This window comes from Paralichthys olivaceus, chromosome 19 (assembly GCF_024713975.1).
Source record: "Paralichthys olivaceus isolate ysfri-2021 chromosome 19, ASM2471397v2, whole genome shotgun sequence".
NCBI lineage: Eukaryota > Metazoa > Chordata > Actinopteri > Pleuronectiformes > Paralichthyidae > Paralichthys > Paralichthys olivaceus.
The window spans coordinates 6,074,986-6,100,635 of NC_091111.1; the positions used below are offsets into that span (position 1 = coordinate 6,074,986).

The 25,650-nt window shown below is 41.4% G+C and overlaps 1 protein-coding gene across 16 annotated transcripts in view; it reads right to left on the reverse strand.

The window, feature by feature from the left end:
- The window catches only part of nrxn3b (neurexin 3b), a 269,160-nt gene that overhangs the window by 190,568 nt on the left and 52,942 nt on the right, over positions 1 to 25,650 (reverse strand). For 13 of the 16 annotated variants that reach the window (XR_011239244.1, XR_011239243.1, XM_069514505.1 and 10 more), the window contains 4 exons: positions 13,924 to 14,225; positions 12,044 to 12,088; positions 10,247 to 10,408; positions 68 to 506 (listed from right to left, as the gene is read on the reverse strand). Coding sequence is in view for 14 of the 16 variants with exons in the window: in XM_069514505.1 (XP_069370606.1) it covers positions 68 to 506; positions 10,247 to 10,408; positions 12,044 to 12,088; positions 13,924 to 14,225 (948 nt within the window). In the remaining 2 variants the exon portion in view is untranslated. The remainder of the gene's footprint in view (positions 1 to 67; positions 507 to 10,246; positions 10,409 to 12,043; positions 12,089 to 13,923; positions 14,226 to 25,650) is intronic. The other 3 variants (XM_069514503.1, XM_069514501.1, XM_069514498.1) reach the window with 2 other exon arrangements.

Consider the following 25,650-nt stretch of genomic DNA (forward strand, 5'->3'; position numbering starts at 1 on the left):
CCACCACTAGCTCCACCCCTGCTTACAATCATTTTGTCTCTTCCTTCCCTCTCCCCTCCATCCTTACCTGAGCGACCATCTCTCTGGATGTCCACATGATGCCAGACGCCGTCATTGACCTTAGCCTGTGTGGCCTTGACCTTGATGGTCCCAGAACCCATATCCAGCAGGAGGTACAGCCCTCCGTCCAGCAGCTCCACCGCGAAGAAGTCCACCTTGTTGTTCTTCTGGCCCTTGGCGTCCCGTCGGTCCTGAGCCTTACCGTGGGTGAAGAGTATCAGCCCGTTGGGCTCAGATGTGCGAAAGTCAAAAGAGATGGAGCCCACGCGTTTGGTGTTCCACTTGGGCAAGGCCAGGTAGGAGTCCGGGGTCTCGAAGTTGATGGGGTCGAGGGTGGGGACATTTTCGCACTTGAAGACGATGTCGCCTTGAAGCTTCATCTTGGGGTCCACGATGCGAGCGAGGCGGGACAGTTCCAAGCGGATATCATTGTTCTTATACACCACCTGAGGAAAAAATACACGAGTTAGGGGCTACTTGTAAATGCAACAAATACGTGACATGCAAGAGTAAAGAGTTTGAGAGTTTTTTTTTTTTTAAGGCTGCTCACAATATGTCCCTGTTTGGGATAATTTGCCCAAACAGTATGGATGAAAAATATTTATTTCTATGTGAATGAATTGTACTTCATTTCAAAACTGTCATACTATTATAGCATCATTCTCTGGTAATATTACACATTGCTGTTTCGAGGACGGCAGGATCAATAAAACTAATATCTTAAGGCGTGTGTGGCCCAATTTGTTTCTCAGTCATTTTCTATTTCAACTTCAATCAATCCACAGTGAAACGGAGACTGTACACAAATCCATGACTGTATTTTCATTTCGTTGAACACCTGCCGACTGGGTGAAGTGTGAGGAGCGATGGCGAGATTATTAGATAGCACCCCCCCCCCCCCCCCCCCCCCCCGCTTGCTGCTGGACCCCCACAGGAGTGTCTGTGACCCTGGAAGAATCTGTCCCAATATCATCCCTATTTACCCACAATAATTCAGCTCAACCACTCTAATCCATGTAGAAAGCAGTCCCACTTTACAGTCCAACACAGCAAAATACCACAGAAAAGGAGAGTAGAGTATTAGCAATTGGAATCCACTGAGGTGGAAAATTAATGTTTTTCTTTTTGTTTTTTTCCCCCCTTTCCTTCCTGGTGAGGAAGACGGGCCTCTTATGGTATATAGGGCAGTGTGTGTGCAGGAAAGGCAACACTGTGAGAGGGAGCACAGCTGTCAGCAAACAGATTTCGCTGCTGTGGGATTACTGATAATCCTGGAAGATTTGACAGTAAATCAACACAGGTGACCCGAACGCCGAGGAGGACTGACGGGAAGGGGGGGAAAAAAAAAAAAATATTGGGGAGAGAGCGACGAGCTGGTGGGAATCAGAGGAAGAGAGGAAAGAAAACTGCGTGAGAAAGAAAATATTTCAGGAGGCAAATAGAGCGAAAAAGAGGGAGAGATGTTGATTAAATGTGCCACTGGCTTTTATATGAAACTCGTGTGTTTGTTTGTGTGTGTGTGTGTGTGTGTACATCTGTGTACACTACAAACATAGCGATGAAGCCGTCAACGTGATTAACAAACACGCTTAATCTCCTGAACATGACACACATTAAATGCTTACCACACACCTTGTCGAGCACTTAATCTACTGGCAACACAACACACAATACTAATGAAATTATTGTTTCGGTTTTTTTAAATAAGATAAAGCAACATTAGCTACAACACATGAGTGTGTGAACAGAAAGCTACATGAGACAGTACATGCCGGGGGTTCCGACTACTGATCATTTCCATTATTGATAAATCTGTGTATTATTTTCTCGACTAATTGTCTCCTCCGACAGATGAAGGTGGTTTGTTTGAATTTGAATATTATTCAGTCTCAGAGCCCCTATCTAATGTTAATTATGAAACAGCCTTTGGATGAGAAATATTATTAATGTAGCACATTTGTTCGACCCAGTAATTATTATTAATTAATGATCATATGATTAAAATCCTAATTACGAGAAATGCATCATTTAATAAACCGCTGCGCTCTTCCAGGGCACTCGCATGAGACTTTCTCACAAACACATGTCCATGTCCTTTGCCAGCGCGCCGGTCAGAAAACAATTCGAAGCGTTACGAATAATTAGGGATTTATAAAAATAGAATTGATTTCATGGAGCAGAGGTTCAAGGCTTTTGTTTTCAGTTTTCTTCCACAGTTGAGAAAAGCTGATAGAAGCACAGACTGGAGGAGATGGTGAGCCACCGGCTAAAACTGGACTCAACTTAAGTAAAAAACAATTATTTATCTAAACACCTTTTTAATTACTTTGACTATATTTTTATCCTGTATAGGGGATCTAAAAAATCTGGTAGATGTAAAAGATGGGTATATATGTTGTCTGAGAGGGAATTCTTGCATAGCTGTGGCTTTAAAGATGGATGATTTTGACAAAACTGAAGGTACAGTGACGTTATTACCTTCAGGACGTGAAAAGAAAAAGAGAAGCTCAAATGTGTTTATGCTGCATAGCTAAAGAAGAACGTTCCCTTCACTGATCCCAACTAACAAAGAAAAAGTTTCTGTACAGTTTCAGGAAGTTCAGATAAAACAAGTGTTTCATTCCACAGGGGATCAAGTAAAACAGGATGCCGCTTCCTTGTCTTTTAGTGATTTATGTCCATAGATGCTTTAGGTTTTCAGTCTGTTAAGAAAACATCACATCACTATCACAACCTCCTCCCCCTTTTGACAATGTCATCATCCGCTGCAACGTTTCTCTATAGAAGTTGTCATAAATGCAAATTCTCAATACATCGCTCGACCCTGTGATCTGCACAAACCACTGTCAAAGTCAATGTATTTCTGAAATTTTACAGCTGCCCGTTAGCTCAAACTTCCTCCAGCTTTAACTCTGTCTAGTCTCTGTAACTGCAATGTTTTTATATTTTCTTCTGAAGCCAAATACCTTGCATTCCACTTGCAGCAAGCTTTAAGACTACTGGGCACGAGAACAAACTGAATATTACATAAAAAGAGACTTTAATGTTTTTGCTTTTGCATTTGCAATGCAGAGCTTTTTTAAATAGTGCTGTGATGACCACTGTGCACTTCTTAGATGTAAATTGCTTCAACTTGCCCAAGTTCCAAGACACTCAGTCTGTCTCTGTCTTTAAAACATATTTGATAAGACTTTTCTAGATATGGTCAGAATAATTATGCTCAGTGGTTTTCTTAAAACACAAGGTCTCCATCAGAGCTACAGCATGCTGTTCTCATACTCTGAAAACCACTAGTTTCTGTGCCTGACTTGAGAAAAGCTTTGGTCGCTCTCTATCTTACTTTTCTTGACAGTGGAAGGTCTTTACAAACTCTCCCAGGCACTGAATGTTATTGTCGGACGTACTAATCTTACAATCAACTACCTCCGATCTGTTTTGGGATTATGATTTTGTCTGCTCTGCTGCAGGCTGATCAATAAGGTAATCGAAATGATGTTATAAAAGAGGAACTGACTACTGCGGCTATGTGTACCTCATCTTTCCATTGTTATGGCTGTGCTTTGCCACGCCATCCCTCAGTCTATCAACGGCCTTATGGGGCCCATTCATAGTGCATGCACAAGGGACTGTAACGACTCCATAAAGCCAAAATCTTTCATCTCTGCTCCAGGATGGGGTATTGATCGAGCTGTGGTAAGGCTACATGGAGCGGGGCGGGGAAAGGGCAGGTGGGTAGATGTACAGAGTGTGCATGCACGCACACACACAAGCACAATCTCCTCCCTAATCTACTTCAGATCAGTGCTCATGTCCTCTTGGCCCCAGCTGCTGTCAGCTGCTGATTTAGCCCCAGTGTTAATGAAGAAGCAGGGTAATTCCACTGAAGTGGAGTGAACACACACACACACACACACACACACACACACACACACACACACACACACACAGCTCATGAAGCTTTGCAGAGGAGATTTCTGTTCAAACACACACATGCACAGAGAAATGCAAATACATTCAGACTGCACAGACAGAAAAATAGATACAATACATACAATATACAATACACACTTGACTTGCGGGCAGATCAATATTAAGTAAATATTATAACAATATCTGTCCACCATCGTCTGGATCAGCTGAATCGGAACTAAAATCGACTGGATTAACCTGCAGTGTGCAGCAGGCATATGTGACGTAAACACAAGCACGATTAAGACTTAACATTAGCATTACTTTCTACTTACTTTCTTCTCTAAGAGAGCTCTTTATGTTAATGTTGGCTATTTCCTATAGGTCTTAAACCTTGCACCCATTTCCTATTATCAAACACATGCATGTGCAGTTATCGTCAGTGTACCACAACACATCGTACGGTTACAACATCACCAACAACAACCGTCCTGAGCCATTGCTCAAACAAGAAATCCAAAACATAAAAGGCAGTGTCATAGTTTGCATCAAAACTTAAAAATCAATATGAATCTATTGTAGGTCCTGTCTAAAATGCAGTGGGCCAACAAGAAGGATTCTAAACTGATGAAGATGGCAAGGTTTTCAGTAGCAGCAAGACATGTCATTGATTTATTTTCATCACTTCTAGAGCATTCACAGGCAACTACTACTGTTTCCGTGCGCAGCTTTCATTTGGTTGGGTAGTCTTTTATCTTCCAACTGATTAAAACATAAGAGAAGAAACAGTGTTTGTTTGATCTTAGATCGTCAATTTTAAAAGAAGACCTTGAGAGATAATCCAGAGTGGGAACACTGCTCAGGTGTTAAAGTGCCTTGTAGACTTCAGGCTTTGTATGTTTTCTTTGTCTTATTATGTACTTTATGAGTATATTTTGAAATAGATTTGGTATCCATTAAAAACAAAACTAGTTTTCTATGATTAAAACTTTAATAGAAACTTTCAGAAGAGCTGAAAAGTGAGTATTATTATAAAAATATATATTTTGTCATCAGTAAAAACAAAATTAATCTCCAGGTACAGGTGTATTTGTGCTCCCTGGGATGGCGACTATAAAATTTTAAAATACCTTTAAGCAAATTTATTTTTGTACTGTCACATCATGCACAGTTTTGAATTTGGGATAGCAAAGTATGCATTGGGTGCAAAATCCTGTGTTTACCTGTGTCACAGTTTAGCCGAAGGGGTGAAAGGTGATGACCTTCCATTAAAAACTCAGGTTTAAAGTCATCCATCACTGTTCAGTCCTCTAAGGGGACATTAAAAAAACAGTAAGATAATTAAAAGGACAGGGTGACATTTGGGTTTGTATTGGAGGGGAAAACAAGCGCTGTCTGAATATACTGTGGTGACTAACACAAAATTGATGACGACAATGTTCCTCTCAAATGCCAGAGATGGGTCTCTTGTCCTCTCTCTGCATCTTCTCACTTACTCATCGTTCCCTTTATCTGCTTCTATATCAGTGTTTCTCTGTTTCTGTCCCTCACCCACTGACTCTCACTTCACCTGCACTCGTCTTCTCTGCTCCGTCACTCCCCACTTCACTCACACCTTCCATCCTCCCCTGCTTGCTTCCATGCTTGTTACTCATCATCATCTCCCCCATTCCTCCACCTCCTGCATGCAGCCCCTCCTCTCCCGGCAGAGATGACGGTGCGTGCCCCAGCCTCCCCCAAAGTCTGACACGAGTTGCCACAACACAGCTCCAGCGCTGCCACGAGTGCCCTGTGACGCTAGAAGGAGGAGCTGCGAGTCGTGAGACCCGGTGATGGAGGGGGCACTGGCTGCATGGCCCTGCAGAAATCAGGGCTGACCGGAGAGCGAGCCAGGCGGCTGCTGACTGGCTCATGCGGTTTTGTAACACACTCCAGTCCACATGGCTAAACACGAGCGTGGGCGGGACGTGTGTGTTGAGCATGGATGACATCCCATGTAGCCTAAAGGGGCAGAGAGTGCAGTGAAGACTGAATGAGAGAAGGGCCGTGATGGCAGCGCACTGCAACTCTTTTGTTGTCAAGAAAGGGAGGTATTCTCTCACTGTAGATAAATATCCATCAGCTTATTCAACTTTTTTTTTTTTTATCTCATACAAAACCAACATGCGTCAACGTTTCAGCTTCCGTAACGTTTGAAGCGCCTAAGCCAGACATAAACACACAGTCAAATAGAACTACTGACGCACTCTGATCCAAGCAATGGGCCAAGCTCAACTGAATCATTCCCTCATTACCTGGTGATATTGAATCCAAAGAGAGAGGTGGAGGGGGCATGAAAGAATAAATGTGTTGCAGGAGAGCAACCAATGTATATGTAGATTAGAGCTTGCAGGCACATACACAAGTGCACTCCATAGAAAGACACAATTTGCACTTAATGGATTGATCAAAGAGATATTATGATTGAAGAGGCCAGTGGTTTCCAAGGTACTGGGTAGCAGATGGCGTCACAGAGGACAGCACAATACTAGCACTACCCAAAGCACATGGTGAATCACCTCCAAGATTCTATCAAGCCAGTGCACTCTCACAAGGCCCAACTCATGCTGAGTCACGCTCATTTGGATAATAATGGAAACACAGAAATACGACAGCATCACGGCCCTTGATGAAAAATGCAGTCTGCATAGATGCACTTGCCTCTTTATAACTGGACTCTATATAATCAATAAATTAAATGTAAGATAGATACAACAGGAAAAAATAACCTTTAATGCTTAATCTTTAGTGTGAGGACTATGACAAGGTGTTAATGGAAGTCCTTATTTTTATATATTTAATTTTTCTTACTACTGTGCAACTGGAGCATGGAGGTTTGGTTTAGGTTATAAAGAACTGGCTCTATAGACGAGTTTAGCACGCTTTCATTAAACTTACAATATAGAACTTCAGCTATAGGGGTCTCTCAATCAAATTTGTTTGTTATATGGAATAGAAGATATATTTATGTTCAACACTTCACCCATAGCTTGGTATATTGACAAAGAAGGAGAATCAAGTATAAACAATTAGGCAAAACATATATAGTAAAGTAATTCTGCTTTCATAGATTAATTATTCAATATTAAAATAAATGATAATACCACTACTGGCTTGAGGGAAAAGCTTTTAACAACAGAAAAGTCTCCACCACACTTGGTGGATGCAGGAACGTTTCCCTGACAACCAGGGTTCAGGTGAAGTAACAATGGTGAGATGCCTTGCTACTCTGCTGCTGCAGCTGTGTTAGCAGTGTTTGAGTGCATATAAATCTATATACACTTGGCAGGGTGACGCACTGAACTGACCCAACTGCTCATTTATGTTTCATGCTTTGCCTTGGACTCACTACCACGGCTGTCAAGAAGTGCAAAACAACAAATCCTGCTGTATCCAAAAAGCACAATCCTAAATACACAAAAAGCATGAAATACAATACCAGGAAAAAGGACCATTTTTATCACAGAGAGTGTGCTATTATATATATATATCTATATATCTATATTTAGAGCCCTTTTGCTAAATGCCAGGAGGACTATTAATGCATTTGTTCAACCATAAGACTTTGATGATACATACAAGGTGTGGAGATGGTTCTTATTCTTCTTTCAAAAGGAGCATCTCCTTGTGTATTATTTGTGCTGAAGTGTAAACCACCTAAATGAGACAATATACCTAAAGCAGAACACAGGCTGTTAAATAGGCTGCATTCATACATCTCGTTTGTCTAGTTTTAACAACCACTATAAGCACTTTACACTACAAGCCCCATTCACCCCTTCACACACATGCAGACTGGAGGAACCACAGATGACCCTGCCCTACCTCCTGAGCCATGGCCCATAACAATCACATGTGAAATCACAGCTCACATTTACTCACAGATGTAAAAGCACTGGAATGACTGGGTCAGTGTTAAAAATGTACATCTCTATATAACAATTGAGTCTGTGTGTGTGAGAGAGACATAGTGTCGTTGAGGGTGGATGAAGGAGGAATGCATTAGCCAATGTGGTAATGATGGAGGAACAAGATCCTGAGCCACTCAGCCGAAACATAAAACAATGCAGACAAGGTGACTTTCTCCAAGCCATTGCCCAAATGTGCTCGACCACGTGTGTGTCTGTGTGTGTGTGTGTGTGTGTGTGTGTGTGTGTGTGTGTGTGTGTGTGTGTGTGTGTGTGTGTGTGTGTGTGAGCACAGCAGTCTGAAAACAGGATGAAGAAAGAGCATTTTGTAGTTTGATGGAAGCTAGCTTAGCTAAGTGGAGGGAGTGTTGCAAGGTGCTGGACTGAGGTTGGCAGCGTATCACTACACATTACTGGCTCTTGTCAAAAGTGAGAGGGTTGTGATGGAAGCTAAAAACACACAGGATGAGAGGGTGGAGTGTGGCCAGCCTTAGAAGAGATGGCACAGTTATGATGTACTCAAAATATTATGAGGCTTTAAAAGTAACACAAAAATAAAATATGAATTCCTTCACTGGGGTTGAAATAAACTTTCCTAGTATACAAACTTGTTTTGATTGTAGAATCATTTATATATGAATCTACCTTCAAGGCAGGGTGCAACGTCTGCACGCTTTGAAGATCTCATTTTTAAGACACGTTGATGAAACACATTGGAATTAGCTAAAAGTCAGCAGGGGAAGGTGAAATGCATTATTGGAAATGTATTTTGTATGTTTTTTTCATCAGTCTCAGCTCGCCGAAAACATTTTAACACACGGAAAACATGCTTTCAGTGAAGCAGTTTTCAGACATGAACTATAGGTAAAATCCAAAGAATTGACTATGGGTAAATGTTTACCCGTAGTCTGCCTCTCACACATGCACAACTCCGTAGCCAATTCTGCGGATTTAACCAGGAGGTCATGAAAACGGCTTATTTCTGATCTTCTAACCCTTCAGAGGATCCTAATGAACTTAACCAAACATATGATTCAAGCTAGAAACGTGTGTGAAAAACATGGAGGATCTTTCAATCATCAAAGCATCAAATTTGATCACTTTATATGATGTCTGTTGTTGAGTAAGGAGCTGCATGGACAGCAGTAGACAGATACAAGTTTTCACCTCTGTTTTAGATGCCGGTCTAAATTTAACTCGTACATTTCCCTGCTATAACTGTTGTGACAACATATCATGGCCGCTGTTAACTCCAATTCATATTTTCAGCTTGCAGAGCTGCAGCAGCCACTGCCAGGTCTGTTTGCCTGTGTTTGCTGGCTAGGGTTGCCAGGGCTGTTTATCCTGGCCCAATGTGAGATCCCTCTCTGTTAGAGCAGAAGAACTGCTTCGTCCTTTCACTAAAGATAACTGGATCTGCCACAACAGCAACCCATGGCACCAATTTTGCAGCGGCACTGCAATCGTCTAAGGTCGACTAGTCCTGTCATTTTATGGGAACAGACTTTCTTTTTTGTCTGAGCTGTCTAAGGGCAGGTGTAGCCAGATACATAGGATCAGATAAATTCCCAGATAATGTGAATCTATTGTAAAGTTTAAAATAAAAGCTGTGTTTCACACTGTAGTCTCTGTGCAACAACGTAATTTCTTAGACTGCTGCTTAACTAAAAACATTGATTCAGACTTGTATCTTTTTTACTGCTCTGAAGAGCCATGGCTCTTCCCTTTAGTATCATTACTTACTGCAGAATAAGTGATGGTTAGCAAAATGTAAATAACAGGGAACTTAATATATTTTTTGGGCTTTACTCACGAGCTCAAAGAGCCAGCTGATGCATTATAAACATCCCGAAACAACAGCGCTTTTTGCCATTTCATCACAGTCAAATATTTCTTTCAGATTACTGCCCATTGAGAGGCGTTATAGCGGCATTCTCCTGCTGAAGCTGCAAATTACATGTGACAGAAGCAATTTTGGGATCTTTTCTCACACAAACTGGAGTAAGTGTTACGAATTAAATCAAGCAAAGGAATATTGAAAGTCTGATACTTCCTCTGCCAGCTCAGCAGCTTTAATTAATGCAATTTTATTTTCTGCCCCCTTTCCCTCTCCTTCCTGGGGAAGGTGTGCTGATTATTATTTTTCACCTAATCTAAAAACAGCTGCTCTGGCTGAATAATTACTAATAAAGCAGTTGTGTGTATGACAACTAGTCCCACAACAGAAATTGAAACTTGATGCAAATTAAGATACAGTATTGGGAATGAACAACACACATTGTGGTGCGCCTGCTCTCTGTCTGTATTCATTTGTATTCAGTCCCTCCTACCTCTCTGAGGCAGCCCATGAAATTGTTGCTAACTGGAGATCCAGGCAGGTCCGCCGTGCTGGGGCTCCCACCCACGTAGAAGAAATCATCGGAGCCCAGCATGGTGTAGTCCTCCTGGGTGTAGCCAGTGGTGGTGAGGATTCCATCCACAGAGATAGTCACCTGTTGAGGGGTAACACATAGCCAAAGCCCAGCCATTACACTCTGGTATTAGATTGCATGCTGTGTATGAAACACACTTCCTTCCTTGGTCTGCATTTGAAACTTTTCTTTAGGCTCCACACTGTAGGTTGGTCTCTCATTTAACCTTTTTTTAAAGAATCTTTTAGAACCGTGAAGCGATTATTTTGGACCAGACAGTGTTTGGATTTTGTTAATGGAATTTTTGCCATAGGATTCACAGGACAGGTAAAGAAAATATGGCCCAGGCATATTTTCTTTATCTTTGATGGGGGTAAGAGAATGGATCCTGGGTTTGGTTCTGAAACTTCAGGTTGGGGGAGGGTTAGTACAATGCTCAAACCAAGGACAAATTGATTGCACTTGTCTTAGGTTTCGGGATTTATCTGGTAACTGCAGACACACACATATACAGTACACACATATGTGAACGCAAAACAAGCACACGGGCGTGTGTACGCACACGCCTCCACTCGCGCACACATTCGTTCTCACACCATCAGTCTCACACTCTCCCCTCTCTTTCACACGTCCACATCTATATATCCACACACATGCAAAACAAAGGGAGGCTTTTCACACCACATCAATGTGCAAACCAAGGTCACCACTGTTAGAAGGCAAATTAAACACACTTAACTGGACATGTAAGGGAATAAGTGGATCAATGGTGCCATACAAAGCTGGAGCAGGCCACACAGGGTTCAGAGGCTCATGCACAATCAAGACCCGAGCCCATATTCAAACACACTCTCAGAATAGCTCATGCTGATCTCTGATCAGGTTTAGCTCAGGTGTCATGGCTACATTCTCAATGTCACTGGAGAAACAGATAATCCTTGATCAGTTTGCTTATTCTTAGAAATGTTCTGCATATGGGCCCAGGTGTGAGGGTTGATCAAGGTGAGCCAACACATACACACACACACACCACTGTCACCAGCATGCTACAAAAACACACACAAGGGGGGCAGGGTGAGTGAGACAGTGACAGGTGGAAGGTGAGTGAATTAGAGTGTTAGTGGTTATTTTAGTTAACAGGGTGGAGGTTGTATGAGTTTGGGAGGTGAGAATTCAATGAGTGGTGGGCATGCCATGCGCCATAGTGAGTTGGAAACAACTGTCAGAGCTCCCGCAATGGTGGTCAAGGGTTGCCATTTTTTGGTAGTTCCTCTTTTCGGCTCGGTGTCGAGGTCACCATCTTTGGGATTGTGGTAAGCTTCTGTCAGTTCTGGATGACAGTCCTCACAAAAAATGGGGACTTTTTGTGCCAAAAAATTGAAATAAAAAGTAAGTCGCCCTGACAAAGGCAAAGAAGTCAATTTTCTTTTTACTTGTTGGCAATCTGCAGTAATGTGGAAGAAACAAAGAGAAAAAAGTAAAAGCCAAAGTGAAAAAAAAACAGGATGGGGGATTGTGGGGTAAAGAAGGAGGTTGTTGGCAGGTCAGGGAGGAAATTGAGAAGAAGCGAAGAAACAATTGCCTGGTAATACAAACCCATCTCCTCATTTTTTGATAAGAGTGTCTAGGATGGAACTCAAAAAGAACGAATAAAAGAAGAGAGGGGGAGGGGACACACGGCAAACCCAAAAAAAAGACAATAAGAATGATATCTACCAGACAATGTAGTTTGTTTACCATAGCGTGTCCAATGCCTGATTGCTTTCCAGAAAAAGGGGAAGAAAGGAAATCAAAAGAATAGTGAACAAAAAAGGTTGTTAATAAGGATGGACAGAAAACAAAAACCAAAAGCAATGATGAAGAAGTAGGATGTTAGTACATTAGTTGGTTAGATATAGGTTAGTAGTAAAAAATGACTTTTATCATGGATGAGTTAGTGTTGGGGTGAAGAAAAACACTACAGGATTTGTCAGAGATTTGCTGCAGTAAAAAATGCGCCTTCTTGCCATCCTAGACAAATATTCTACATCAGTCTGCTGCAAGAAAAACAAAAAAGAAGAAGACAAAGTACTGTAAGACGTGGCACTTTCTGATACAAATTTGTATAGGATGGCTTAAAAATCCCAACAAAACTTGTAGGGTTTTTTTCACCCCGAGTCTATCGAAGTTTGTCCTTCATATAGAGGAAAGAAAATGATAGTGAAAGAAAGACAGATCTGGAGAAGGAAAGAAAGAAAGGAGAGAGCCGACAAACCCTCGGCTCTTAGATTCTAACCCCCTAAACTGTGTTCATCCTGTTGGGATTTTCGGCTACAGCTGTTTACTAACCTGTGGGACAAAAGCTCACTGTCAGAGAAGGTCAGGAAAATCGACACTTACTTGTTGTGCAGCTCTGAAAGCAACACTAAAGTGCTGTCTCACCTTGAAGACAAACTAAAGGTCGATCCAGACAAAGAACAAGCCCTACCTCAACAAAGCACTGTGCGGCTTAGTCTCTCTTAACAGCCTAGATCACACTAGAATGGCTGTCACTTTTTATTTCATTCAAACATGACGAAATTCCATCATATTTAAATCTACTATCTGCTTGACCTATCGCATGTCCTCTTGACCGAGGACGCCAGTAATGTTAGGTTGTTTGTCTTTGAAAATGGAGAACACTAGCAAGCAAAGCTGTCCTGAGCAGACAATCACAACAACAGAGCATCTGATAAGTGACGTTGGGCAGAGATTTGGGTTCTACACCGTAGACGGCTGTTTATCAACTTTGTACCGTGAGATCTTTGGGTTCCAATGTTAGTGAGACACCAAAGGAGGCACCACAGTTGAGCTTGTTTGACTAATGCGGGCGGAGTAATCGAAAATACTTGAACGAACTGCGTGTCATGTCAAATTCCTTTGAACTTGATTTTTAGAAAAAGTGACAGCCCTATTACATAGAAGCTCTACCCAACAGCAACACAAGCTAATTTAAGTTACATTTAGAAAACAGTAAAAAAAAAAAGCATCTGTCCAATAACAAACTGCCTTTAAAAAGCATCACGATCGTCTGAGCTATAAATACCACATTAATACACAGCTCAAAGGCAAAAGCTCTCTGCCTGGCTTTAAATGTATTCTACACAAACATATAAAACTGTTTAAAAAACCAAGAAGCACCTGATAGATGTGTTACCTTAGGCAGGAGTGATAAAAGTAGCATCAAATAACCTTAATTTGAGGACACAGGGAACTCGAGTTCAATATGTGGAGAAACAGCAGAGAAGGATATACCTAACATAATGTACCTTTACTAGGCCATGCTAAAGGACTGCTATGCCCAGTTTTTCATATTTATTTAGAAGAACAAAAGTTAAACCATGAGATTAAATGAAACAGAATTCCATGTAAGAATAAAGACAACTGAAAAATCATGACATCTATTTCAATAATGTTTCTGAACTGTGGTGATGGAATGACAACCAATCAGAACATGACATTGTTGATGCCAGCTCTCTCTCCAAAGCTCTTGGAAGCAGCTAATCTAAAGCAAAAAAAAAAGGAAATAATAATCCACCTGTCTCCAAACTCCGTCCATCACTGCTACCCCCGATTACCTGTCTCAGGTTGCGTGTCACTTTGATGTCGTGCCAGGCGTTGTCATTGAATTTTCCATTGACTGGCTCGACAATGGCCTCGAAGGCCCCGGAGCCCAGATTGATGACGAGCGACACAGCCCCGTCTTTGAGCGCCAGGTTGACATAGTCGGCGGACTTCCCAGTGTGTAGGAGGAGGCCGTTGCGTTGCCAGGTTTTGAAGGACAGTGTGATCTCGTCGCTGCTGCTCTGGATGGGGTTCTGCGACAGGTCGTAGCAAAAGTACTCCGAGCCACGGAAGGTGGCCACGTTCTCCTCCCTCGCTGAAATGACAAAAGAGAAGACGAATCGTCACTTTATGGTGTAAATAAAGCTATTTTCAACATTTACATGCGGCACATTTAGAGAGTTGCCATTGCAGTGTTGCTCTAAATAGCTGCAATTTTCCAACTTCATCATGATGATTCTTATTCTTACTTTGAAATAGTTCAAACAAGCTGTATAGCCACGTTGGTGTCTGCATAAATCAGGAGGCAGCTTCGGTATATATGAGAACTGCTGTGTGTTGCAGAGAAGGTTACATCAAGCCAACACACACACACACACACACACACACACACACACACACACACACACACACACACACACACACACACACACACACACACACACACACACACACACACTCCACCGCCTGCCATAATTACGGCAATGATAATCCCATCATTCAGTTCAGATCATAAAATCCTATCTGTATGACTGTGGGTTCAGGTTTCCCATATAGCCTCTCGACAGACACACAGACGACTTATGATGGAACACTATTCCCTGCTAATGGTGCGCATAAATCAAACTTAGCCTGATTTTACAGGTTTACATCACTCCACTGCTGCAAAGTGACTTCCTGAGACCATTTTTTACAACAAAGCAGAGAAAGGTGAGACCAGACAGCTCGAGACAGGGAGTGAGAGCAGGGGAGGGGGGAGACTCAGACTCGTACAGACTCAGCCCTGAAACAAACAACATGCAACACAATGGGGAAAGTGTAATTTAAAATAAATCAAATTACAGGGATTAAAAGAAAACCTAATTTGTTAATATTGTTGAAATTAGTAAACGTGTGAAAGAAACCAGTGAAACAAGTGCAAAGGAGTAATAGGGCCATATTAAGAAAAAAAATTATACGATTTCAAGAATTATTGTTGTTATATTATAGAAATAAAGTCGCAATTTAATTAAAAATTATGAGATAATAGAGTTCCACTCCTTCTGGATAACAATAACCTCACAGTCGACCAATACAAAACATTTCCTCCTCCACAAAGAGGCCACTTCCTCCAACTCTCTGTGTTGTTCTTTCTTCGGAATAGAGACAGATTCTTACATAATCTTTTCAAAGTCCTGACTCTTATGATTATGTGGCGCTGATGTGACAAAACATGAAGTATTAGGTTATTTAATGAAACCTTTACTAAAGTCTAAATATAAAAGATGCTTCATATTCTAACAAGTTGTACTGATGTGCCCACTCTAAAATGACATGTAGCCTGAAATTATTACTATGAACGAAATATTACCACTTTCCTAATATTACATTAGTCTTGTTAAAACATTTCTTGTAATAATCTGATTTTATTCTTGCAGTATTTTGTCTTTATTCTGAAACAAATTTTAACTTTATTCTCAAAATCACCACTTTATTTTCCCCTTGAACTGGCCCAAATACTCATATGTCACACTAACATATACATCACACTAACATAACAACCTGGTAAGAAGACATATCTTGTCAGACAAAAAAGCCTATTTTTTGATTTGAAATAATTCATGTGATGCAGGGTTGAATGAAAGGGAAATTAAAATTGATGGGCTGAGGGAAATCAAAGACTCTACAAGAAAGAAGTGGATGAGAGGAGTTGTGTTTCCTTATGATCAGTGATGAAATAAATGACACTTTTCCTGCTCCTCTTAAAAGGTGATTTGACACTCTGGTTAGCTCGGCTCTGGGTGAATCCATTAGAGACGAGGTCAGACCCGCTGTCAATTATGTGTCAAGTTGGACTCGGCACCGCTGACTCAAGGTTGCGACTCGAAGATTCATCGCCGGAGAAAACACTGTTCAAGGCAGCGGCTTTTGGAAATTGCAACCTTCAGAAATAAAAAATAAAAAAGCGCTGTCGACATAGCGAACAAGCGAACCGCTGTAACAGTAACTATGTCATTACCTGCCAACAATACCATTTTCGCCATGTGTGCCATTTCATTTCCTCTGTATTCTTTTGTGGACTCACAGAGTAGCCAATGTGAGCCACGAGTGAAAGGAGGAAAAGAACAGTCGAGAAGACGGAAGCAAGAGAAAGAGAGGGAGAGAGAGAGTACAAGGGCTGCAGGCTGTAAAGCGTCAGACTGTTGTTTTGGATCAGGCTATATGTAAACATGAGGGAGCAGTGTTGTGGAGCTGGCGGAGAGCTGCAGGAGGAGGAAGAAATGAGAGAGAGACAAAGGGAAAGCTGAGTGGGGCTGTGGGATGATGGGGTGCTGATTCCGGTCATGGAGAAATTCTCCCCTCGGCATCAAACTCATGTCTTTGCGCAACACGAAGACAAGAGGAAATAGTATGGGAGGCAACAAAAGGCCCCATGAAAGCCCCTCATCCCTGTGCCAGGGGAATAAATAGAAACCCATTATTACCACTGAGACAGCACAACACAGAGAGAGGCAGCAGAATATACTTAGGAGAATCAAAAAAACACTTTCCATCTCCACTGATTTCATGCATCTAATCTAAGAAATGACACAGACATTCGCTGCACAGAGAATCCTGTAGATTGTATACCCATATAATATTGTCTCAGACATCAAGCACAAAATGATAGTTCTCCAAGTACTGGAGAAAAACAATAAGCGCCATGGCAGCTCCATCAATTGTGTCAATGTTTTTTTTTTTTTCATACAAAACTCTGAGATGATTAAATAAATATTGATTCATGTATCCACACTGGGTCGACATGGTGGTACAGTGGTTAGCACGGCTGCCTCACAGCAAGATCATTCCCAGTTGGACACCTGGGTCTTTCTGTGTGGAGTTCCATCTTCCTCCCCGTCCAGATGTATATTGGGGTTAGGTCAACTGAGACTCTAAATTGACAGTAGGTGTGAATGTGAGTATGAATGGTTCTTTGTCTCTGTATGTTGACCTTGCGATACACTGAAGACATGTCAAGGGTGAACCCCACCTCTCTCGCCCATGTCAGCTGGGATTGGCTTCAGCCCCATGTCGGCCCACAAAGGATAACCCTTCGTGGGTTTGGTTTTATTGTTCATCTGGACGAGTGTAGCTCCTGGAGCCAAAGACACTTCTTGAAGCAGTCGGCTCTGAACCATGTTCAGTAGAAATTGTAGATGCATTACAAACACTGGCTGTCACATTTTGCCTAGAGGCCCCTTGCAAATGCCTGATGGCAAATTACACAAGCAATGTGTAATGTGGGTAAAAAGATTCATGCTTTTGCAAAACTGATTTTCTTTGCCTATAAAAGTCATTTATAAAAGATTTTCCAAGCAAAGATTCACCTTGTAAAAAAAAATGTACTTGCTAATTATTAAGAACACCTAAGCAAATTTAATTATACAAACATATATATATATATATATATATATATATATACACAGTATATGATGATGTATCAGTTCTCTTTTTAGGCTTGGAGCAATCCTTCAGATCCACCTCAGACACCTGATCTTGTCTGCTCTCACCTGTCCCATAGCAGAAAGGCTATTGTCATGGCAACTCCCCCTCATCTCACCAACACATTCTAATTAGGTCAGAGGACCGCAGCTCAAATTGCGAGACGAGCTCACTGGATTCGATTCAAAGGGATTCCCGTTCGCATTATTATTCAAGGTGCAAAGAGCCAACATCCCTATAAGTGGCCATTTACTGTTAGTGCTGGGTGATGTGTGAAATAATAGAGTTAAAGAGCAGTGGCCAGAGTGATAGACATTTTGTTTGTGCAATATCCTAGAGTTTCTCTAGAACCACAGTTCTACAGATGACAACACATAGTCTACAATGAAATATCTCAACAGCTACTTGCTATGAAAACTATCTAGACAGATTCAGTGTTCCCAGAGGATGACTCATACTGGCGTTAGTCACATTGACTAATAAGCATTGCAGCTTCATAGCTGAAAACCATTTGGTCTTGTTGCAGATCAATAAATCCTTTTAATACCATATGTTGAGGAAAGTCGGTTTACCTCTTTCCTGCTTAATGTCCATTATTACCAGTTTTATATTTTACCTATACAAGTTTACCTGTCTGTGGTATGTTTGACTCTCCATATGTGTTTTAATTACAATAAGCTAATTATAAAAGTGCCGTGGAGCTGTAAAGACTATCAATATCACATTGTCGCTATGAATAATAGAGAGAGCAAATTGATATAATGTAATATTTCTGCACCTCAGCAATATTGAACCCGTGGTAAGTGTATACGGATCCATAAAAGCCAGGGGAAATGTACTGCCTGTTGAGACATGTTCTGCACAGATGTGTGGCTTTCATATCGATCATATAGGCGGGTCATTTTCCTTTATTTTCGCCATAGTCATCAATATTCCATTTGTGTGTTGCCTGGCCCATGCACTGGGGGCTCGGGTTCGATTTCAAAATCCACTGGAAGCAATTAGCTCCTTCATTACCATCTCCATTTCCCTTCCGTTCCCACTCCCACCTCGCCTCCACACACACAGGCACACACACATTAATACCAATGCTGCCTGGGATCACTCTCCAGGCTCACCCCATGGGAGCAAGGGTGTTGTCACTTCTAAGAGCCCCAGTCCTCAACATTAACCTCCCTGAGATCATGGCAGTTCATCAAACTGACCGCTAATCAGACTTAAAACATGTAACAGGAAATCAGTCTAATGATAAGATCAGAGACAGGAGGCCTCGTGACTATGGTGGAAAAAGACTGACGCCAGTTAGAGATGCTACAGCCGTAAGGCCGTGCAGCCGATAACGGTCACCGCACAACCGAGGCTGCAGTCCCAGTGAAACTTTTTGGTGACGTAAACTCAATCTGTGCTGACATCCAACACGTCAAATCCATGTTTGCACTCAGTTTGCAGAAAAACAAGCCCCAAGTTCCAGACCTAAACATAGAAAGTTCAGTTGTGCTTTTAGCGTTTGATGTTTGTGCGACACCCCTGGGAACCGGAGTCTTTGAAAGTTGTGTTGTCATCCCACACACAATGCGTTTAACAAAGACCATGCTTCATCACACCCTCAATCTATCACTTTCTGACTGTTCCATCTCCTCTCTTCCTGCAAGTGAGAAATCAGCATCACTCGCTAATAACAGACGCATCCATGCACATGAACAATGAGCTTAACTGCTTCCCCACATGTGGCAAATGCTAACGTGCTACTGCGTGGCTTAAAGCTCAATGGTGAGACATTACATGTCAAGCGAATGTGGAGCATCATGGGTGATGTCTCTCTTCAAAGGCAGGCTGCGCTGTCAGACAGGCTTATGTTTGAGGGAGATTTGGTAGAATGTGTTGCCAGGTAATATTTAACTGGCTCTTTCCTGTCAATGAGCTGTAGCCACAATTAAAAGTGCTCATAAGAGTAAGCAGTGAGAAAGATGTGTAAATATGGCTCCTCTGGGTTTTATTTTCCAGTCACTAAATATATACAAACTGCACTGAATTTGTCCTCTTCATGGCTACTTTCAAGATGTCACACGACACGGAGGTTGAAGCGAACTGTCACCCCTGACACTTCTTTTTCTCATCTAGTGTTTCGCGAAACCCCACGAGAAGCAACGACGGACGACCTGTCTCAGGCTGCCTTAGATGTCTGTGCGCACACAGAGTGAGGAGAGGAGAACGACAAAGACAAGAGCGAGAGAGAGAGAGAGAAAGAGAGAGTAGCATAAACAGAAGTGATACGCAGGAAGCAAAAGAGTCTGGAACAAAAGGAAGACAGAGATGGAAGTAGAGACAGCGAGTGGGGGAAAAAAAAGAGAAAGGGAAAAGCGACAGGCAAAAAGCCGAGAGAGTTTGGGAGACAGAGAGGCGGCGAGAGCCAGAGCTGGAGAGTGAGAGTGGCAGATGGAGGGAAAGAGAGACAGAGGCCTTTCCAGTGACTCTCCAGAGAAACAAAGTGACACTGTATGTTAAGACCAGCAGTGAAGAGCCGTCCCTGTCGCTTGTGGCATTAGCAAACCTTATTATTGCAATTGATAACACAGCACACCCACCAAATCACACTCCCAGCTACTCCCCTTCCCTCAAAGCACACAGCACTGCATACCCAACATCGTGTTTGCACATGATCAACATCATTTCTGCATCGTTAACTTCCCAGTGAAAGACTTTTTGAATTATGTGTCTAAGAATTGTGATTTCAAAGATTCTTGAAAGACCTCCTGCTGAAAAACACATCGCATCGAGATGTTCGTATTTTAACATTACTTAACGCACTGGCTCATTTTACTGCAATATTCACAAAGTGCATGAATAAAATAAACCCTTCTAAACTTCAAAATGTTTGAGCGGTAGAAGCTGCTGCAGGGAGAAATGAAGCAGACTTAGATGACTGCGACACATTAGAGTAGAATGGCTTGTAGTGTAAATGGAGGGGAAAGAGGGTGCTCAGCTTCTATAATATAAGAGATAATTAGTCTACTATATTTGATTGTCTTCAACGGATCGTGATTTAATTAATAGACCTGCACAGAGAGCTGGTCAGTGGTTGACAAGTCCTCTTACTGGCTGATGACGTGCAACAGCAAAACCGTGTGACCTTGCTGGAGGAGACTCAGGGACGAATGGTAATGTCCATGTTTTTAGCCACTAAGCTTGTTAAGGTATACATATATATGGTACTGCTCTCTGGAAGTCCAACACTTTGTTTTTCTTTAGATATTCATAGTCCTCAGAAGATGAAATGAAGGATTTTGAAGATTGCCTGAACTTGCCTTTAGCTGTTTCTTCTGACCAGAACATGTTAGACTAACCATTTTCACCAGTGCTTTTAAAATGTTCAAGCTGCAATATTCCACATTTTTATCAAACGAGTATGACTATGTTTCTGGTTGAGTATGCAATAATTACTCTGCGCTGTTCCTGTTATACTTAGCATTAATGGATTGTAATTTACAGTTTTGGTTCAGTCACCTCTCTCATCTACCTCTTTTGCAGCTGCAGAATCTGTTTATTCATTTATTCGCAAAAAATGACAAAAAGCAGCAATCGCACAATGTTAAAGAAAGATCCAGATTTGAAATGACATGTGAAGCCCGGTAGATGGAAAGGAGGTCATTTTCCTCTATTTGATTATTTCAATGTTAACAGTGAAGTTCTGGCTACAAGCGGCAGTGTGTCACCTTCATCTTCACTGTGTTTTTCAGCTTCTTTGCATGTATGTGTGTGTGTGTGTGTGTGTGTGTGTGTGTGTGCGTGTGTGTGTGCGTGTGCGTGCGTGCGTGTCACTGATGCTCGTTATTGGCTGCTGATGGTGGAGTCTCCATGGAGTGAGTGATGAGGTTTGGAGTGACAGTGTGGAGGGAGGTGGGGGTGAATGGTGGGAGTGAATGATGGAGGGATGGAGGGGGTCTGAAGAATGGGGGCAGGTGCCTGAGGGCCAATCCCATCAACTGAGGCAATTGTGCGGAGCGAATACTGGTGTGTGTGGAGGTGTAGGGGGGGTTGAGGATGAGTTTGCAAAAGGGAGAGACGGAGTAAGACAGAGATGTGGTGGCTGCACTCCCATTACTAATACTGGACAATTAAGTCGAGTGATGTTGAAAACACAGAGGGGAGCAGGAGGCTGATGCAGGACATCGCAGACTCGTCTCTTACTGAACCCCTCGGAGCTCTTGCTTTGAGGGACAGCCCTTAGAGACCTGAAACTGTCTTGAAATACTGTGTACATTAAAGGCCAAATTTGTCCATGAAAAACTTTCTATTGGCTCCCACAATCTGATAATTAGCATGTGAGTTACAGAAGCAGCAGACAATTATGCAATCAGAGACTGGAGCTGCAGTCTACACATATTCTGCGAGTGAAGGAGAGCTCAAAAGGTTCCTTGATGGGAAATGTGACAAGCGGCCCAGCCCGGAGAAGAACCAGAAGTGAAGTGATATCTAAAGAGGAAATGCTTAAGACATTCCAAAGCATGCAGTAAGGATACAGTTAAAATATTCACAAGATTTCAAAGATTCACTTGTTTACTTAGAACATGCTGAATCCGTTTGTGCAGTGAAATGCAGGGTGGCATAAAGCGGGAGTGCAACAAAGAATATTCAATTAAAAGAGGGAAAAGAAGTTAGAAATGCACTGTATGTAATATAGTATCAAACTGAGTGTCATGAAAACTCAGTATACTACAAATTTGGAATGTTGCAAATAGGAAAATAGTGAATCTAAAAGATTTTGAAACAAATGTAGGTGTAAATGATCTCCAGTGAATACAATCTCTGAACTGTATTCATTCTCCATTCATGTATTTCATTCACATTTTCTGCTCGCACATAAAGAACCTTGAGTGGAAGCAAAATCAATAAAGCATAAAGGTTGGTGCATTGATGATAGCAAAATGTGGCTAACACAAACATAGTTGTTACTCCATCAGCAGATAAGCACACTCTCAAATACACAAATGAAACACACATCAAATATACTATCTACATAGTTTTTTTTTTTACAATGTTTTTCATTGATGTCACCGTGTTACGCCCTCTTCTGCTGTGGTTTAATGAAACCCCACTGGACAGCTTAACAGTTTTTGTTGTGTATAATAAATAATACTAAAGTAATAATGTAGTGGATGGATCCTTTTGCAGAATCTCTCAATATTCCGTTTAAATTTGCACTGAATTTGAATGTTTAACTTGAAATTTGCAATTAAACCTTTGCAGCCTTTCCTGTTTAAATGCTTTTAGGTAAAAAAAATAGATATTGAGCGGAAATGTTTTGTTGACAGTAGCTGAAGAATGATAAGCAAAGCAAAGAAGAAATGAATGGAATTGAAATAGAAACTGTTAATTAACTACTGTTAAAGAAGAGACACTCAAAATAATGAGAATGATGAATAGAATATTAATCTGCTGTTATTAGTGATTTATATGATGATTTATTTGTGCTTTTCCATGAGAGTCTATGGAATAAAGAAACGATTGTTAAACTGTAGGTGCAAAACTGCAATGCAATTACTTACTGAGAGTGCAATTGAATTATTGAACTCTGTAAGCCTTCCCTGTTTAATTAGTACAAACATGTATTGTGCTAATTTATTGTTGTCTCATGCTCTGCTTTTTTTCTCTACTTTCGTTCTTTTCTGCAGCAGCAGCCATCCTGGTCTGCTGTCAACGAGAACACAAAACATTCTAGGTTAATCCTCCATCCTACCCAATAAACTAATGCAGCAGGTTTGTATCTGCTGTTTAGGTAGAAAACCTTTCACGCAAAAAATCGATCATTGCAAAATGTGGGAACCTGCGTAAAAACCAGCAGCTGGCTGCGGCTCGCTTAGGGTCGGCTTTCGCCTGCACTATCTTGAGATGGCAGAGTAGACAAGAGATAATGAAGGCCGTTTTCTTCATTCACTTTGCTTTGCAGCAGGGAGGAGACGGTCAAGCATAATAATTAAAATTTAAAACACTAGAAGAAAAAATGTGTTTCATAGATGTTTACGGGGGGAAGCCAAAGACGAGAGATCTGAGGCATGTCCATGGGCAAATGTGCGATATGCATTAAACATAAGAATGCTGCTCAGCTGGAGAAAACATCCGAGACGCAGCCTCAGATGTTAAGTCCTGATGACAGCGTTGCTTCTTTAGTTATGTGGTTTTTAGCTTTTAGTGCGTTTGTTCCGTCACATTCTGACTGAATGACTGTACACTGCAGGGACAGCAGTCATAAATCCTTGAGTGGGTTCCTTTCCAAAAAGGATGTACTGTAACTACGGATTACAATATCATGGAGTCATCCACGTTCTACATTACTTACATCAACAATCAAACCCTCTTTGACAGTGTGTCTCCTGGATGCTGGCTGTTGCATCAGCCTGTCAGCAGCCTTCCTGAGTCAAAATGGAAGCGACGGTGGTGAGCGCTGTATCAGTTTCACATCCACCTTTCAGCAGAGCGGTGTCTTGATAGACTTGCATCACTCAGCATCTGTGTGAGGTTTGTGACATTTGTTTTCATCCGTCTGTCAAGCACATGATACTTCATGAAACTATCTGCTGTTAGTTCGCCATATCATTTAATTGCTTTAAGCGACTGGATGTGTTTGTACATAGTACTGGACGTGCTAGGATTTGCTGCGAGCATTCAGTGAACAGTAAATCACCTGTCAGCGACGTGAATTGTTTGCATGCTCGCGTGTGCAAGCATCATAAATGAGCATTTTTGTGCATTTGTGTAAACAAGTCAGCTACAGTGTTTGTATTTGAGCTGAGGACTGATTCATGGGGGAAGAAGAGGCGAGCTCATTCCCAGGAGCCTGTCACTCAGAGTGGCTTTTTCTTATTGGCTACAACTACGTGTCCTGTCAGAAGCCTGGCCGAGCCTCCACCCCACCACATCACTCTCTGCAAGTTCACACCCGGTCTGCGGAGATATGAAGCTGGATGCTACTCTCATTATTACCCTTACTGTCTAAAATGTTCCCTCTTATTTTGTGACTGTAGCAAAAAGAAGATGTCAATTTGAGGAAAACTTAAGTTGAAGAATAATTCATGTTATTTTCAATTCCTGCTTTAGTGATGTGTCCAGAACTTTATCACCAACTAACTGTTGAGCTTCATGTAGCTTCAGGATGTTATTGTCACTCTCCACCCCCACATGCCAGAGGAGCTCCACATCCTTTTTGAGGAAAATCACTGCTGTTACAGATATGTATAGAATAATTTGCACTTTTCTATGTGATAGTGAAAACCAACATTTTTATCATTATGATTCATTCATATTCACTTTTTCTCAGTGAGATACATTTGCCTGAAACACATGTGTTATCATCACTATGAAGTTTATGTGAAGGGTTTTCACTTCCTATTTACATCTGATATGTAATTAAGTTAACGTGCAACAACATACGCAAGATTCGATTGATTTTATTAGATTTATTTGCATTATGTAAAAATATATGAATTAAATACTATAAGACCGTTGGTAAACTAAAGCTACATCAAACTCCACAGTGAGTTTGTACTGTTTTAAACCTTTTATTGTGATGACAGTAAAAATCTGTCAAATCTAAAAAACTGAAATAATATGTCTAAAATATATGTTGGGGTTAGAGATATGAGATGTTTTTCTCAACATGTTTGAAGAAAATACTTTTTCTATTCATAGATATAACCTTTAATCAAAATGACAAGCTGCAAAGGTCTCAGGCTGCATTTGGAAACAGATTCCAGCAGCTACATTTCGTGGGTTTCAGCCGACTCAGCTTCCACATGACAAGCTTCTCTCTCTTTTATCAACTTGTTATGATATTAACATTATACCATTAACATTATTTGACTGTCATTAAAATAAACCAACACAATCGCAGGCAGGACTCACAAACTAATGAGAGCAGGCGCAAAGGCAAAGTCCCTCTCCAGCAATTGAAACAGATTAGCACACATTCCAAGTCGAAGCTGAGGCCATCTAATATTTATCACCTCTATAACTTACTCTCCTGTGTACTGGCGGAACATTTAGCAGCGTGCAGGGAGGCAAGG